The sequence below is a fragment of the Drosophila novamexicana genome, unplaced genomic scaffold (genome assembly GCF_003285875.2).
Source record: "Drosophila novamexicana strain 15010-1031.04,08,12 unplaced genomic scaffold, DnovRS2.1 tig00001810-arrow-arrow-pilon, whole genome shotgun sequence".
NCBI lineage: Eukaryota > Metazoa > Arthropoda > Insecta > Diptera > Drosophilidae > Drosophila > Drosophila novamexicana.
Window position 1 is genome coordinate 88,559 of NW_020824894.1, and position 14,080 is coordinate 102,638.

Below are 14,080 nucleotides of genomic sequence, written 5' to 3' on the forward strand. Positions count from 1 at the left end.
TTCGTTCTTCTGTTTTATTGTTGTGTGCAGTTGGAAAAATGTCCCAAAATGAAAATGTAAAAATTTTCTAAAAAAAAAAAAAAAGCAGCAAACCAGTTGTGAGAGCTTTGACAGTGTGTGGGTGTATGTGTGTGTGTGTGTGTGTTTGGTTTATCTAAAAATCAACTACATATGCCAGCCAGCGTATTTATGACAAAAGATTTTGGATATATATGAATATTCAGTTGAAAGGAAACGGAACAAGCTCAAAACAAAAAAATTAATAATAATAATGCAAAAATACCAAATAGCTGGCATAGTGGTTGGGGGTTGTTGTTGTTGTTGTTGTTGCTGATACTGTTGTTGTTGTTGTTGGGGATTGTTGTTGTTGTTTAACGCTTATTTGTTGGCTTAAAGTTGCAGGACAACATCTCCTCCTTGGCCAATTTGGTGCGATATTCGGCCATCATATCACGGCATTGTATGGCAATATCTAAGAGCGTGGAGAACATTGTCTCGCCGCGCTTACAATACGCATCCTGATCATAATCCACATAATTGGTTAAATCATATAGGGCCTTCGAGTCGGCTAGGAAATTCTCCAGTGTTGCGTTCACGCTGCGATGAAATTCAACGACCATTTCCTCGGTCTGTTGCAGATCATCGATAGCCTGATGTTGTACAATTAGCTCGTCCGACATTTCGTGTTCCTGCAAGATCGATATATAATCGATGAATAGTATATATATGGCTCTGTGTGTGCGTGTGTGCGTGTATGTGTGTGTGTGTGTGAATATGATTTAAATGAATGCCACGCTTTTTGGTCGTTATCGAAACTTTTATTTGAAACATTCGCTGCATATATATACATATACATATATATATATATATATATATATATATTATATATATATGGTGGTATACATATAGATATATATACACACAAACTAAATAATCGTTAGAATTTTGTAGCTCCACTTGTCAAATTGATAATTTTTCATGTTTAGCATTATAATTAAGATTTGGGTCATATTGGGTGTGTTGTTGCTTGCGCCTGGTTCTCTCCAGAATTTTGAATGAATGCGCGCTTCCAAAAACCATTAAAAAAAATATGTATATATATAGATATATATATATATATATCTAGGGGGGGTTGGCATATATACACATACATATATATATACTTATATATATATGGGGGAGTATATTAACGTCGTGCTGCTGCTGGACTGCCAGGATTGCAGACTTGAAGCTGAACTTTCGGTTTAGACTTGTTACGTATCTAGCGATAGAAAGGGCAGTTAACGATTTCGGTCACGTTTACGCAATCTATATATATATCTATATATATATATATATATATGAATGTACGCTGTGTATGTGTGTGTGTGAGTGAGTGTGTGTGTGTGCAAAGCAATATGAAGACAAGCAAAAGCTGTTATATGGCAAAAGCTAGGGTATATCAAGCAGAGCCTAGCCAGCATAGGGTATTCTTCAAGCGCCAAGTTCTCTAACTCTAGCTCTGCTGCAGGCTGAGATTCGCACGGACAGACGGCTATGTGTCGCATATACAGGGTATACAGGGTATTTACAAGCGGACTGACGCTAACTGCACCATATTCAGATGTGTATAGCTAATATTCGATTCGAAAGGGAGACCTACACGCACGCACGCACGCACACATACACCCACACCGTGGGGGGGAGGAGGAGGAGGAGGAATAGTGCTACGGCGTTGGGCTCTTCACGGGCAAGCGTCCGGCATATTCGCGCACCAATAGCTTGCGCTCCCAGGTCGGAAAATTGCACAGCGTGACCGTATCGTTGCGATGCATACGATATTTCCATACATTATCGTCGGCATTGTCGTCGGCGAATTGGGGCGGCGGCGGCGGCGGCAACAGCTCATCCAGCGGCAGCCATTGCGGCAACAAGGGCCGTGTGGCAGCCACCAATGCGCTCATTTCGGCCTTCTGGCGCGCCTCCTCGATCCTGTTGCACTGCAGCTTGTGCTTGTAACGCTGGCCGGCGGTATGCAGGCGCTGAAAATCGCGCGGCGAGACCTGGTCCTGCAACGGCACAAAGAAACGCTTCTGTGTATTGTAGACTCGGCGCGGCTGGGTGAGCACCTGAACTGGGCCAATGATGCAATGTTGCAGATCGATGTCCGCCGTTGGCTTTTTCTGCGCCTGCTGCTGCTGCTGCTGCTGCTGCTGCTGCTGCCGCTTGCCCGCCAGCTGCTTGTCGTAGACCGCATAGCTGCGACTCTTGATCCGGCTGACCTTCGGCTTGCCTTCAGTGTTGGCCTTGGGAACGGTTGCAGCAGCTGCGGCAACCTTCGGCGGCTGCACCTGGGCATATCTGCGGCCATAGATCAGAGCCGTTTGCCTGGTCACGCCCGTGTTGCCGCGCCGTGGCGGCCTAGCTGCTCCTGCTCCTGCTGCTCCCGCTGCTCCCGCTGCTGTCGTTGTCGCCGCCGTTCGTGCCGCTGCGCTTCTGCGTTGCTGGGCGGCCGCTGCTGCTCTTGCTGCCTCGACAGCCAGACGCTGGCTCGCCGCCTGCGCTGCCTTGACCGCATTCGTCTTGGATGCACAGTGTCCGGTTAGGGGCGTTGTGCGTTGGCCGCTGGCAATGCGCTTGTTGCTGCCCTTTTGGGCAACGTTTCCCAAACCCAATCCGCTGGCCATCTTGCTTCTTGCCGCGCGCTGCATTTTGTTAGCTCAAAGCTTTTGGTTTGTTTGCTTTTTATAAATGAATCTTTCTATACACACACACACTGAATAAAATAAACTTAACTCAACTGAACAGAAAGTAACTGAAACGCTTGCTCAAATGCCCACTGGAAAATAACCTAGTTGCCGTTTTGAAATATGCGTCGAGGGTAACTACGTTTTCTGTTTTTTTTTTTTTTGTTTGTCAGCCCTTGCAGAGTTTACAATTGGAATAGAGTTTTGTTGCTGGAAATTTACATGTGAGCCACAATTCATTAGAACTCTCTTAGAAGACGCCCGAGCAGGGACAAAGTGTACTATGAGAGAGAAGATGTTAGGCAAGCATCAGAATATTTATACAAAATTAGATGAAACACATTATTCCATGCCAGAGCAAGTATATCTAATGGAAAGCAATATAGGCTAGGATTTCATATGCCGCCCCGAAGCAGGCACAAAGTTTTCCATGAGTGAGAAAATGTGAAATGAGCTTTTATACGAAAGTATCTTTACGATTCAGCACGATTCCATGCCAGAGGCAAATATATCTAATGGAAAACTATATGGACTAAGCAGGCTAGCCAGGACCAAGTATTCCAAATGGAAAGGCGCAACAAACAAGTGTATGAGTAATTTCTGCAAGGGCTGAAGCACAATCGGTTAGCCGAAAAGCGGTTTTAATGAATATCATCAGTAAAGATATTGAATATTAGTTAATATACTTACGCTCAGCGAACTAAGCATGGCCAAGTCCATGTTGGCTGCATTGCCGTTCTTGCTATTGTTGTTGTTATTGTTGTGGCCGCGCTGCAGCGACTGATGATGATGATGATGATGATGATGATGGGCCGAATGATGTGGCAGGCCGACAACGCCGTGCTCTGTCAATTGTTGCTCCTCCTCCTCCTCGTCGTCCATGATCTCGATGGGCTCACCATCACCGTGTCCAATTTCGGCAATATCCTTGACAACGAGCTCCTTAACGCGATCCGCATAGCGTAGCGTATTTAACGTATGCTCGCAACTGCTCAAACCGGGCGATATCATGGCAATCATGCATGTCTTGCTCTTCTCCCCAATGAACGAGTCGCGCAGCACTTGCGTCAGCTTTGAGACACGAAATGGTAAATGTGACGACTGTTTGCCCAACGCACGAATGCACTCCTTGAGTGCGAGCAGAGATTTATTAATTTCGGCGCCCTCCATTCGGGTCTGACGATCCGCCGATGATGTGTCCACGCCACGCTCATTGCCCGCCAGGTCAATGAATGAGAATTTGCCGTGTATTTTGCTGCTGCCCATCGGACGCAAAACAATTTGGAATACGGCATGTGAACGCGACGAATTTGAATTGGCCGACGTTTGGCCAGATGTACGCGCCGCATTGCCGTGTTGTATAAGCTTTAGTACCTCCTCGACGCTATCGACCACCTTTTCGGTTAGTCCGACGATCTGTACCTGTTGCTTTCCGTCCTCCAAAACGCGCAGCTTTTGCTTGTCAGCCAGCAAATCAAAGACCTGTGCACGAAACGAAAACGTAAACAGTTTGTAATTTTTCTTCTGAGAAAACAGGGTATCTTTGTAGTTAGGCCCAGAGACTCACCTTGCCGCTGTATATTTCAAAGAAACTAGCCGAAACGACCAAGTTCAGCGAGCGATAACGGGGTCCATTGAGCGTGACAAAGACATCCTTGGCGGCCATGGCGTATATGCCATTTTTGCAATCCTGCACCTTGCCATTGAATTCACCTCCCATCGTGTGTGTTTTACCCGATCCTGTTTGTCCATATGCAAAGCACGTTGCCATTCCCCCCTCAAAAATAGTTTTTACCAGCGGCTTTGCTGTGTATCTGTGTGGATGGCAAGAATGGCACAAAAATTAACAATCAAATTTCGATTCCCTACTGAAAGCTTGTGGGCTTTCAATCAAACGAAGCTTTGCTTAATGAGCTTTGAAAGCTTTCAGCTACTTGCAAAAGCTGCATGGACAATATGCACTTACGAAAGCTTTCCGAAGCTTTTTGAACTGAATGCAATTTGGCACGCTTTCAAAAGCTTTGCGGCACTTTCGAAAGCACATTTTTGTTTGACTTTGCACTTAAGCAATAAATTGTATGGAAAATGAAAAAGTTTGCTCATAAACTCAGGCATATTATAAGGACTAGGATAGTTCCGTACTCATCAGTGCGTCAAATGCGTTTTCATATCCTTGTAGAGGGTATTATTACAATTTTGTCATGAAAGGAAAGGAATATATATTCTAGATCTGCATTAACATCCATCCGCCCTACGTCTATCCTGCTCTCCGTCTTTGTAAAATAAAGCTCTTCATTTTAGGTCTAACAGCGTAACTTTTACCGACAGCTGTAAAGCATTCTTTACGGGTTTGGAATATGTCATAGAAAAGATTATCTTATTGACAGGAGTCAAGTCTTTCATAGATCCATCTTTCCACCATATCATGGCAGAATATTCTGTTTTTCGCGCTTCAGTAATCTCACATATCTGGTAAACCCTTACGAAAAGGTATGTAAGGGTAAAAAGTCCACTCTTTGGGGACTTTTGAATACTTTCAAATCCAACTAGCTTTATACGAACTAAATATTTTTTTATTTACTTGATTAGGTTTATGAAAGAACCAGCATTTGCTGCTATTCAATATCAATATCATAATAAAGCGTATATAAGAGGCTATTCATACAAATATTTTTGTGCGGCTTGTGGCTATTATTGAGAAATAAATATTCGCACACAAGCGTAGACTTTGCTTATCAAATCGGATGATTAAATTTCACCGTTATTCAGGTACGTGACGCAGCAGTTGCTAATGCCATTGACTCATGCGCAAAAGCAGGAAGGAAGCGGCATTAGAAATGTGGGCCAGAAAGGGGGAGGGCACGAAGCAAGACGCGAACAAGAACAGGCAGAAGCGCATTGAATGCGAGAGGGAGCGAGAGAGAGAGAGAGAGAGAGAAAAGGGAAGAGAGAAAGAACAAACAGATTCATTCAGTTTTGAGTCAAATGCTGCGACGGTTACATTTTGAAATGTGAAAATTGAAACTAATAAGAGAGCATCGACTGCGCCATACTCTGTTCAATGCAAGAAGTTTTTGATAGCAGCAGTTATAGAGATGGGCGTGGTCGCTATGTTATTGGCAATATGTATTTGTAGAGCAGATCGAGAGTTCTCTCCTCTAGCGTTGACAAATGCTGTAAGCTGATGTTAAACAAAAGGAAACAGCCAATATATACCCTTTAATTCCAGTACGGAGTATACATATATATTGTATATGCATATATTTAAGTTCTGCTTTAGATCTTTGATGAGAAATCAAAGCTTAGACGCGGGCCAAGTTCATTGAGGCGAACGCCAAACGAAACGTAACACAAAACAAAACGAAACGAAACGAACGAGCAGACAAACAGATGGAATAACTTTCTGCGTTTAGTCATACGGCAACAACAACAAGACGAAGCAGAAGAAGAAGAAGAACGGAACAACTTGGCTATTTCGGGAGCGAACGCTTTGAGTTTGCGCGCCTCTAAGCATGTATGTGTGTGTGTGTTCGCTTGCACGCCTGTGCCTGTGTATGTATGTGTGTTCGCTTGCACGCCTGTGCAAGTGTGTGTGTTCGCTTGCACGCCTGTGCATGTGTGTGTATGTGTTCGCTTGCACGCCTGTGCCTGTGCCTGTGTATGTATGTGTGTGTGTGTGAGTCAGTTGCTATTGAGCTGAACTTGTGCGCATTTCGTGTGTCGCCAACGCAACAAAAACACAAGAAAAAGAAGAAGAAGAACAACAACAACAAGGCGCGCGCACAGCTGTTCAAATCGATCGCTGGCTGCCAGACAAGGACAGCCTCAGTGGAGACATCGCATATGTATGCTGGCCCAAAGCAGAAGCCGCCGCAGATCGGCGCTCTATATAGCATAGTGCTCTATATAGGCTGATTACAAAATGAATTCTCTTTAATTTAAAAACGAGTTATTTTTAAGTTTAAAATATGCCTGCATAGAATTGTGTTCCAATGAAATCTTGCCATCGTCTAATAGTTCCACCCTGAGCTTTATATGTGATACGATCCGGGGACTTGGACAAGTTCAGCCGGGCTCTGCGTGCGGCTTAGCTAGAGCTTGACTGTTGCTACAGATCAAGAATATATATATATATATATATGCACATCTGTTAAAGAACCTTTTAGGATGGCTGAACACCTGCCTTAGTTAAGTCTATATGTATCTATTCTATTGCCCCTTTATTCTTATTTACCGTACCCTCTACAACGGTTCTTTAAAGGTTCTTTAACAGATTCTCCAAAACAGTTTTCGAATAGAGTTCTCAAGAGAAAAATCGTATCTTGACATTGACGTAAACATATACCAAAGATGCATTTAAAAAATACCAAAAAAAAGGTCCTTCACAACACTAGAAATCTCGCTAGTACTCCGCATAAGGTAAGCAAGTCCTTAAGACGTTATTTTGAGGCAAGTTCTCGACACTACAGGAGCCCAAAGATCCTAGCTGAATCTCACATACAGACAGATGGGCGCGGGCGACTATATTGGGAATGGTGGTATTGGGATTATGTTTATATGTATATGTCTAGCATATATAGGATACGTAATATATAGATGGGCAGATACTCACTTGTATACCATGGCATTGTCGCATGAATCGTTGAATGCATAGTCGAAGCGAAATTTGTGATTTTCAAGGAATTTGGTTAGATCGACCTTGTTGCGCGGTTCGTGGACCATGAGCATATCCTTGCGCGGCACGGATATGACATCGATCTCCTTGCGATTCAATTCCTTGCGACTAAGCGGACGCTTGCGCACACAAACGGTTATCCGATGATCATCGACCACTTGCCCATCGAGCAGCGGCACAAATTCGAGGGTATTCTGATATTCGCGTATCATTTGCGCTGTCTCCCAATTGGGATTGCCTGGATCCTGGTTCATCAATGCGACCTTCTCCTCCTTGATTTCAGCCTGGCGCGCACGACGCTTCTCGCGATTCTCCTTGAGGCGTTCCACCTCCTTCAGGGCATGCGAACGACGTGCGCCGGCAGCATTGGCAGCTGTTGTTGTTGTTGAATTATTTGAATTGTTTGTTGCGGCTGCCGCTGCTGCTGCTGCTCCTGTTGCTCCTGTTGCTGTCGAATTGGCAGCGCCACGCTCGTTGTTAATATTGTTGCTGTTGCTGGGCACCGCCGAGGCGATGCGCGACTGTGCATTGCTGTTGACCTGGCCATGTGCATACCGGGGCCGCATCATGCCGCTGGCTGTGGCGCCAACGCCAGTTGACTGGATGCTGCTGCTATTGGCGGTTGTCATATTGCCAACACTCTGGCTATTGCCCAACTGTGGCGGCAAATCGCGACTGTTCGTCTCGCTGATCTTGTTCAGCTGTGTGCCGGTCATGGTCATTCGTGCGGTTGAGCTACCACCGCCGCCGCCGCCGCCTCCTCCGCCGCTGCTGCTGCCAGCGCCACCGCCAATGGCAGACTGTGTGGGATTGCGCGATAGATTGATGGGCGCCGTTGCCTGTTTCTTCGGTTCGGGTGCTGTGTGCTGCATTTCGTTGGCATCGGACATTGCCAGCTCCGGATTGAGCGAGAGTATGGCCTCCAGTTCGACCTCCTTGCCTTTGGTCTCGCCGCGCTCATACCATTCAACGGTGATGCAGCGTGCCGATGGATTCAATTTGGATACAACAGCGCCATGGATGCGTCCATCGGTGCGTTTGATTTTAACGCTCTGTCCAATGTTTATTATATCCATTATTGTTGTATTCAATACTTGCCCAGGCTTTGCACAAGTCCTTGCTTGGATTTGGATGGTGTGCGCGATGATGTTGTTGTTCTGGTTGTTGTTGTTGTTGTTGTTGATGCTGGTGAACCAGTTCCAGTTCCAGTACCAGACCCAGATCCTGATCCCGTATTATGCCGTTTGCCGTTTGGTATGTATGCCTGGTGTCTATATATGTATATATATATATATATATATATATATTTATCTATATAATATTTATGTATGTGTGATTTATATATTCATATATCAATTTATATGCATATATGTATAATTGCTATGCCATAATTCCGTTACCGCTTTCGTTCACAAACTAGATCATACGAAATATAATATAAATGAATTAATATAAATTTCCTATTTTTTCTTTTTTTTTGGTTCCCCGTCGTCTGTCTACGCTCGTACAATAAGTCTGTAAATGAGCCAAATCGTCAAGTTGGCTGCCTGTAGTTCGACTGACAGTGCAGTCAGCGCTTACTCACATCAAACAATTTTGCTGGCTGCTTCTTTTTTTGTTGTTTTTGGTATCCAACAACAATAACAACAATAAACGAAAAATCAAATAACAACGTTCGAAATGCTAGAGCGAGACAGCGATACATTAAAATGGCTGCGTTCACCAACTGCTGTTTACCGCCTGCTGCCGCTGCTGCTGCTGCTGCCGCTGCTACGGAATGACGACGACTGCTTTGGTTTTGGCTTCTTCTATGTCGAGGTCGCAAAAAAAAAAAAACGGCGTCGTTCAGCGCGCCTCTGTGTCTGTGTGTGCGTGTGTTTTCACACAAAATTCAAATGCTCAACTGTCACTTTCCTATCGATAACAACAACAAAAATCAAACATATGTACATACATATGTTGTTGAGCGACGCGCCGCTAGGCTTTGACCAATTGTGATTTGTGCGCCGTTTTTATTTTTGCATGCATTTCAAGCGGCATTGTGCAACACTGTTCGCGTATGCGGCACATAGCGACAGTGACACAAACTCACACGCATCACATACATATGCATGTAACATGCACAGCCACACACACACACACATGCATATTGCATGTGCATATATGCATACATATAAGGCGCGTGTAAAAGTACCAAAAACACTCAAAACAGCCGCTAATCAATGCCAGCAGCTTTACGTTAATTATACACACACATGCTAGTGCATACGTATGCCACAGCAGTAATAGCAGCAGCACCTTTACGTCATGCAGTAGCTGACGGCTGCGGCTCCCACATATAAAACACTCGCACTCACACACATGCAAACGCAGCCCAAGACATTGGCTTTGCAGGCAGGCCTTCAGGGCTTATATGCACATGCACACACATGCACACATACACACAGCAGACGCATTTCTTTTATACGCGGAAATGTAATTGGAAATTTGCAAACTTCTATGGTGCTGAAGCCGCGGCGGCAGCGGCTAACGTTGCAGGCAACACAACGTGTAATTTACGCTCACCTCGACACACTCGCTTATTTGAACACACGCGCTGTTTCTTCTTCAAACTATTTAATAGCACAATCCATAAAATTACTAAAAGGATTTTTTTTTATATTTTTGGAATTAATCACAACTAGATATCACAAGAGTGTGTTCGAAATAAAGTTATAAAGTGACCAGATGTCAACAACAGATTTTTAGTTCAGAGTTTGCTTCGCCATTGTTTTTTTTTTTTTTTTTTTTTCTTAGTGCCAGCCAGTCATCATGTGTATTTTACAGCACTGGTGGGCCGACAGACACTGCTGTCCGTTAGAATTAAATATATATAAAATGTATGCAGCTCAAAAGTTGTTATTATTTGTAAGAAATTTATTCACGCACTCTAAGCATTTATTTCAATTATAAACTATATTTATTCAGATGCAAGTCAATGCAATCAACTTAAAGCGCAACAGCTGCTTATAATCGCAATCTAGTATGTTTTGGTATTTTTAGTTTAGTGACAAGTGCATTCACGAGTAAATATCGATACACCGATATCACAAACACTAACCCTGTGTACGTGTTTGTTTGTGGTGGTTGCAATAAATTTGTTTGTGCGTAGAAAGTGTAAATTATTACAACGAAAAACGTAAAAATTCTGCACGATATAAAACACTTGCAGCTTGCCAACTGAATACGGTGAGTAACTGCCGCACTTCGGTAAATGTCATTCAAAAACCCAATTGATTAATGTACACTGACATTTCTGATTTGCAGCAGCAGAATGGACATCATGGACATACAGGCTGTCGAATCGAAGTTAAGTGACGTCACAGTGACACCAATACCACGCTCGCAAGTACAAAACTTTTACAACTATCAGCAGCAGCGCGAACAGCGCGAACAACAGCCCCAAATCCAAATATCTGCTATACATCATTCACGCAGCGGCGCCAGCGGCGGCGCCAGCAGCGCTGCCAGCAACAATAACATGACCGCCACAGATTATGCGACCAGCAGCAGCAGCGGCGGCGGCGTCGGCAGCGGCAGCAAACGTGACCGCAACAATGCACAAAGCAGCGCCGCAGCGACAGCAGCAGCAGCAGCTGCCGTTGCTGCACTGCAATATTCGCCACAATTTCTGCAGGCACAGCTGGCGCTGCTGCAGAAACAATCGAACACAACTGCCACACCGTCAGCCTCATCGGCCGCAGCAGCGGCCGCGGCAGCACTATCGCTGGCCAACATTGCAGCCGCCAGCAATGGGCGCAATCTCTCGAACTCGGCCAACAGCGGCAACAGCAACATCAATAGCAATAGCAACAACAATACCAATGCCGTCAGCAGCAGCAGCAGCAGCAGCAGCACAATTAATCTGGGCTTGAATCTCACACAATCACAGCTGAAATATCCGCCGCCATCGACCTCGCCGGTGGTTGTTACCACACAAACATCGGCGAATATAACAACGCCGCTAACATCCACTGCCAATCTGCCGACGGCGGGCAGCATGGTCGGTGGCAATGGGCTGAGCAAGTATGCCCAGCTGCTGGCGGTTATTGAGGAAATGGGCCGTGATATAAGACCCACATATACGGGCTCGCGCAGCTCCACGGAACGCTTGAAGCGTGGCATTGTCCATGCACGGATACTGGTGCGCGAGTGCCTCATGGAAACGGAGCGTGCGGCGCGTCAATGAGAGGAGGAGGAGTGCGGCAGCGTGCCGCCATTGATGTCACCGGATTAAGTTCTGCACCAGAAAATACACTACACTCTACATAAACACAAGCACTTCACATTGGGCATGGTGAAAAATAATCTAGCATTTAAGTGTGACCAGACTAGTGGCAAAATGAAAGCCAATTATTCAAAGCAATTTCTTGACGGTTTTTTATATAAGCCCCCCCCCCCTTCCCCACCCCCTACAAACAACACAATTTCAAGAACTAGACAAAAACTTTTATATATTGATGATTCTTGAAATCTGTTCCTATATACTTTATGCCACATTTTCCATGCAATCGAATACGGTCTGCCTGGATCGAATGTCGTACTCCAATACTGTATATTATATATACATGCTTGTACATTGATCTGATTTCGATCACTTTCTTGGTATATTGTAGGATTCTGAAGGCATGAGAAAATGTGCATAAAACTCATATGTATATCATTGGCATACCACAGATGCTATAGCTTTCACTATGCCTGTAAAAGTAACGAGTAGAAGTAACGAGTGTTGGGCTAAATTAGTTACTTAAGGCACTCGTTAGATTTAACAAAATGTGCTTTCATTTATTATTTAAGCACCTTATTTTAATATATCATATTTCATTATTAAACAATAGCAAATTGTATGAGCTTCTGTTTCTATTTATTTTCTGTTGATTGATTATTTTGATTTTGATTTTGATTGTTTTCCTCTAATACTCTACAAAACTGGCAAATTGGTGCCGCCGGACCATAGTTAAAAAATGTTTAGACTAGCTCAGGTTATACAAGTTATATATAATATGCATATACATTATATATAATGCATACGAGTATGTATACAAATATGAAGCGAGCCAGAGACAGCTTCAGATTTTATAGAGGTAAACAATATATACATATATATATATATATATGTATGTGTATATGTTCTTATGCATAAGTCTAGGCTAAGTTGCACCTGCGTATTTTTTGTGTGTGTTCCAAACGTTGATGTTGTACAGCTTTAAGTAGGACACGGCTTCCAAACACTAACTGTGCATGCTATATATACACTATATGTCAGGGCAGATGGAACAGTTATTTTAGATAACTATACAATACATATATACAGACCTGTATATGTATATATATATATGCATTTGTTATAAACGAGGTTAGTTAAACCAAATAATTAAGCGACCTTCCTTTTAACATAACTTCCTACAGATATATATATCTATATACATATATATGCGAGCATATGGCTAAGTTCAAGCGTGTATACCGAACCAAAATTGGAATAAAGAGATATTTTGGTTTTTATAAAGCAATAAAAAACAAACAAACAAACAAACAAATAAAAAAACAAATGAATATTTGCATTTACCTTTTAATGAGCACTCGCAAAACACATGTCTTCCACAAATGCTGTTGAGCTGTTTTTCTGTTCCTTTTTTTTTTTTGGTGTTTTTTTTATTGTTTTTGGTAAAAAAAAAAAAATTATATGCAAATTGTTTGTTTTAAAATCGAAATTTTTGTTTTAGGTTTACAGCACGGTTAAAAATTTTAAATGAATGCTTTCAACATTTTTTGAATACAACTGACAGCAAAATCGAAACCCGTTACAAATTCAAAAAAAAAAATACTAAAAACGCGGGCAAAATGTATTCAAAACATGCTGCCACACTGTGATTATTTTTAAGACCAAACAAAACATCTGGCAGCACTGTGCACGACGATAACAGCAAAAATCATGACTTCATAGAATTTTTTTTTTTTTTTTTGGATTTCGAGTTAAAAGTTGATCTATAGTTTGAGATTATTGTCGCAATCGTAATATGGACAGCATTTGGGAAAGGCTTCATTGACATTCTCGACCAGTTTGCACGGCTTCAGGGTGGCCACAGAGGGGCAGCTATCAACGGTTATTATTTGAATTATGATTTTTTATTTATATGTTATATAAATATTATTTGAAATGTGCTTACGTCTTGCCCTTGACGGAACCGTTAGCCTGGCAGGTGTGCTCAATACAACGACCCGGTGGCTTATACGTCTGACCCACCTTCAAGCTCTGGCCGCCCACCTCACAATCTAATCGATCGGCCACATGAACATATATACCTCTATATTGTTTAGTCGAGCTAGAGCCCCCGACTTACCGCTCAGAACCAACAGCATATGGGCGCCCAGCACCAGAAGACAAAGCACAACTGTCACCGGCTGCATTATGATCCCCAGAGAATCTAACAAGGCGAAATTCTAGAACTGAACTGATGTGCTCGGCCTTAAGGCTCGACTAATTATATACGTTTCAGTTTTTTCCATAGATCTGTTAGTTCAAGCTGACCTTTTCACACGGCTAACTGATATTTCCCCCTGGGGTTCGCCCACTATCTCCGGGTGTATCAGCGCGATTTTGACTCGAACTGGAACTGAAACTGAAACCGAAACGAAT

At 43.3% G+C, this 14,080-nt stretch overlaps 3 protein-coding genes across 5 annotated transcripts; 1 reads left to right on the plus strand and 2 right to left on the minus strand.

Annotated features, from left to right (window-relative positions):
* Nucleotides 1-305: 305 nt before the first annotated feature.
* On the minus strand, nucleotides 306-10,083 carry LOC115768471 (kinesin-like protein Klp10A). Of its 2 annotated transcripts, none has more exons than XM_030713044.1 (5): nucleotides 9,967-10,083; nucleotides 7,339-8,672; nucleotides 4,294-4,540; nucleotides 3,417-4,208; nucleotides 306-689 (listed from the first exon to the last, which is right to left on the minus strand). In XM_030713044.1, exons 2-5 carry the CDS (start codon nucleotides 8,475-8,477, stop codon nucleotides 372-374), a joined length of 2,496 nt encoding a protein of 831 aa, XP_030568904.1. In that variant the 5' UTR covers nucleotides 8,478-8,672; nucleotides 9,967-10,083; the 3' UTR covers nucleotides 306-371. The 2 variants fall into 2 exon arrangements, with proteins under 2 accessions (XP_030568904.1, XP_030568906.1); XM_030713046.1 differs by lacking the exon at nucleotides 306-689 and adding an exon at nucleotides 1,140-1,261 and having other exon boundaries at nucleotides 9,967-10,082.
* Nucleotides 10,084-10,341: 258 nt separating this feature from the next.
* On the plus strand, nucleotides 10,342-13,122 carry LOC115768479 (homeotic protein ocelliless). Of its 2 annotated transcripts, none has more exons than XM_030713058.1 (2): nucleotides 10,342-10,629; nucleotides 10,711-13,122. In XM_030713058.1, the coding sequence occupies exon 2, from the start codon at nucleotides 10,715-10,717 to the stop codon at nucleotides 11,627-11,629; it is 915 nt and encodes a 304-aa protein (XP_030568918.1). In that variant the 5' UTR covers nucleotides 10,342-10,629; nucleotides 10,711-10,714; the 3' UTR covers nucleotides 11,630-13,122. The 2 variants fall into 2 exon arrangements, with proteins under 2 accessions (XP_030568918.1, XP_030568917.1); XM_030713057.1 differs by having other exon boundaries at nucleotides 10,344-10,629; nucleotides 10,708-13,122.
* An 86-nt stretch (nucleotides 13,123-13,208) lies between these two features.
* On the minus strand, nucleotides 13,209-13,899 carry LOC115768480 (U-scoloptoxin(16)-Er8a). The gene is made up of 3 exons (XM_030713059.1): nucleotides 13,785-13,899; nucleotides 13,611-13,716; nucleotides 13,209-13,537 (listed from the first exon to the last, which is right to left on the minus strand). Exons 1-3 carry the CDS (start codon nucleotides 13,849-13,851, stop codon nucleotides 13,429-13,431), a joined length of 282 nt encoding a protein of 93 aa, XP_030568919.1. The 5' UTR covers nucleotides 13,852-13,899; the 3' UTR covers nucleotides 13,209-13,428.
* Between the last annotated feature and the right edge of the window lie 181 nt (nucleotides 13,900-14,080).

Bases quoted from the DNA above. Each gene is read 5' to 3' on its own strand.
- LOC115768479 (XM_030713058.1), top strand. From the start codon at position 10,715: ATGGACATCATGGACATACAGGCTGTCGAATCGAAGTTAAGTGACGTC.
- LOC115768471 (XM_030713044.1), bottom strand. From the start codon at position 8,477: ATGGATATAATAAACATTGGACAGAGCGTTAAAATCAAACGCACCGAT. The intron at 4,209-4,293 runs GTGAGTCTCTGG...TTTCGTGCACAG, and splicing joins TTGAAATATACAGCGGCAAG to GTCTTTGATTTGCTGGCTGA. The intron at 690-3,416 runs GTAAGTATATTA...TCGATCTTGCAG, and splicing joins CCATGCTTAGTTCGCTGAGC to GAACACGAAATGTCGGACGA.
- LOC115768480 (XM_030713059.1), bottom strand. From the start codon at position 13,851: ATGCAGCCGGTGACAGTTGTGCTTTGTCTTCTGGTGCTGGGCGCCCAT. The intron at 13,717-13,784 runs GTAAGTCGGGGG...CCGATCGATTAG, and splicing joins TATGCTGTTGGTTCTGAGCG to ATTGTGAGGTGGGCGGCCAG. The intron at 13,538-13,610 runs GTAAGCACATTT...AACCGTTGATAG, and splicing joins GGTTCCGTCAAGGGCAAGAC to CTGCCCCTCTGTGGCCACCC.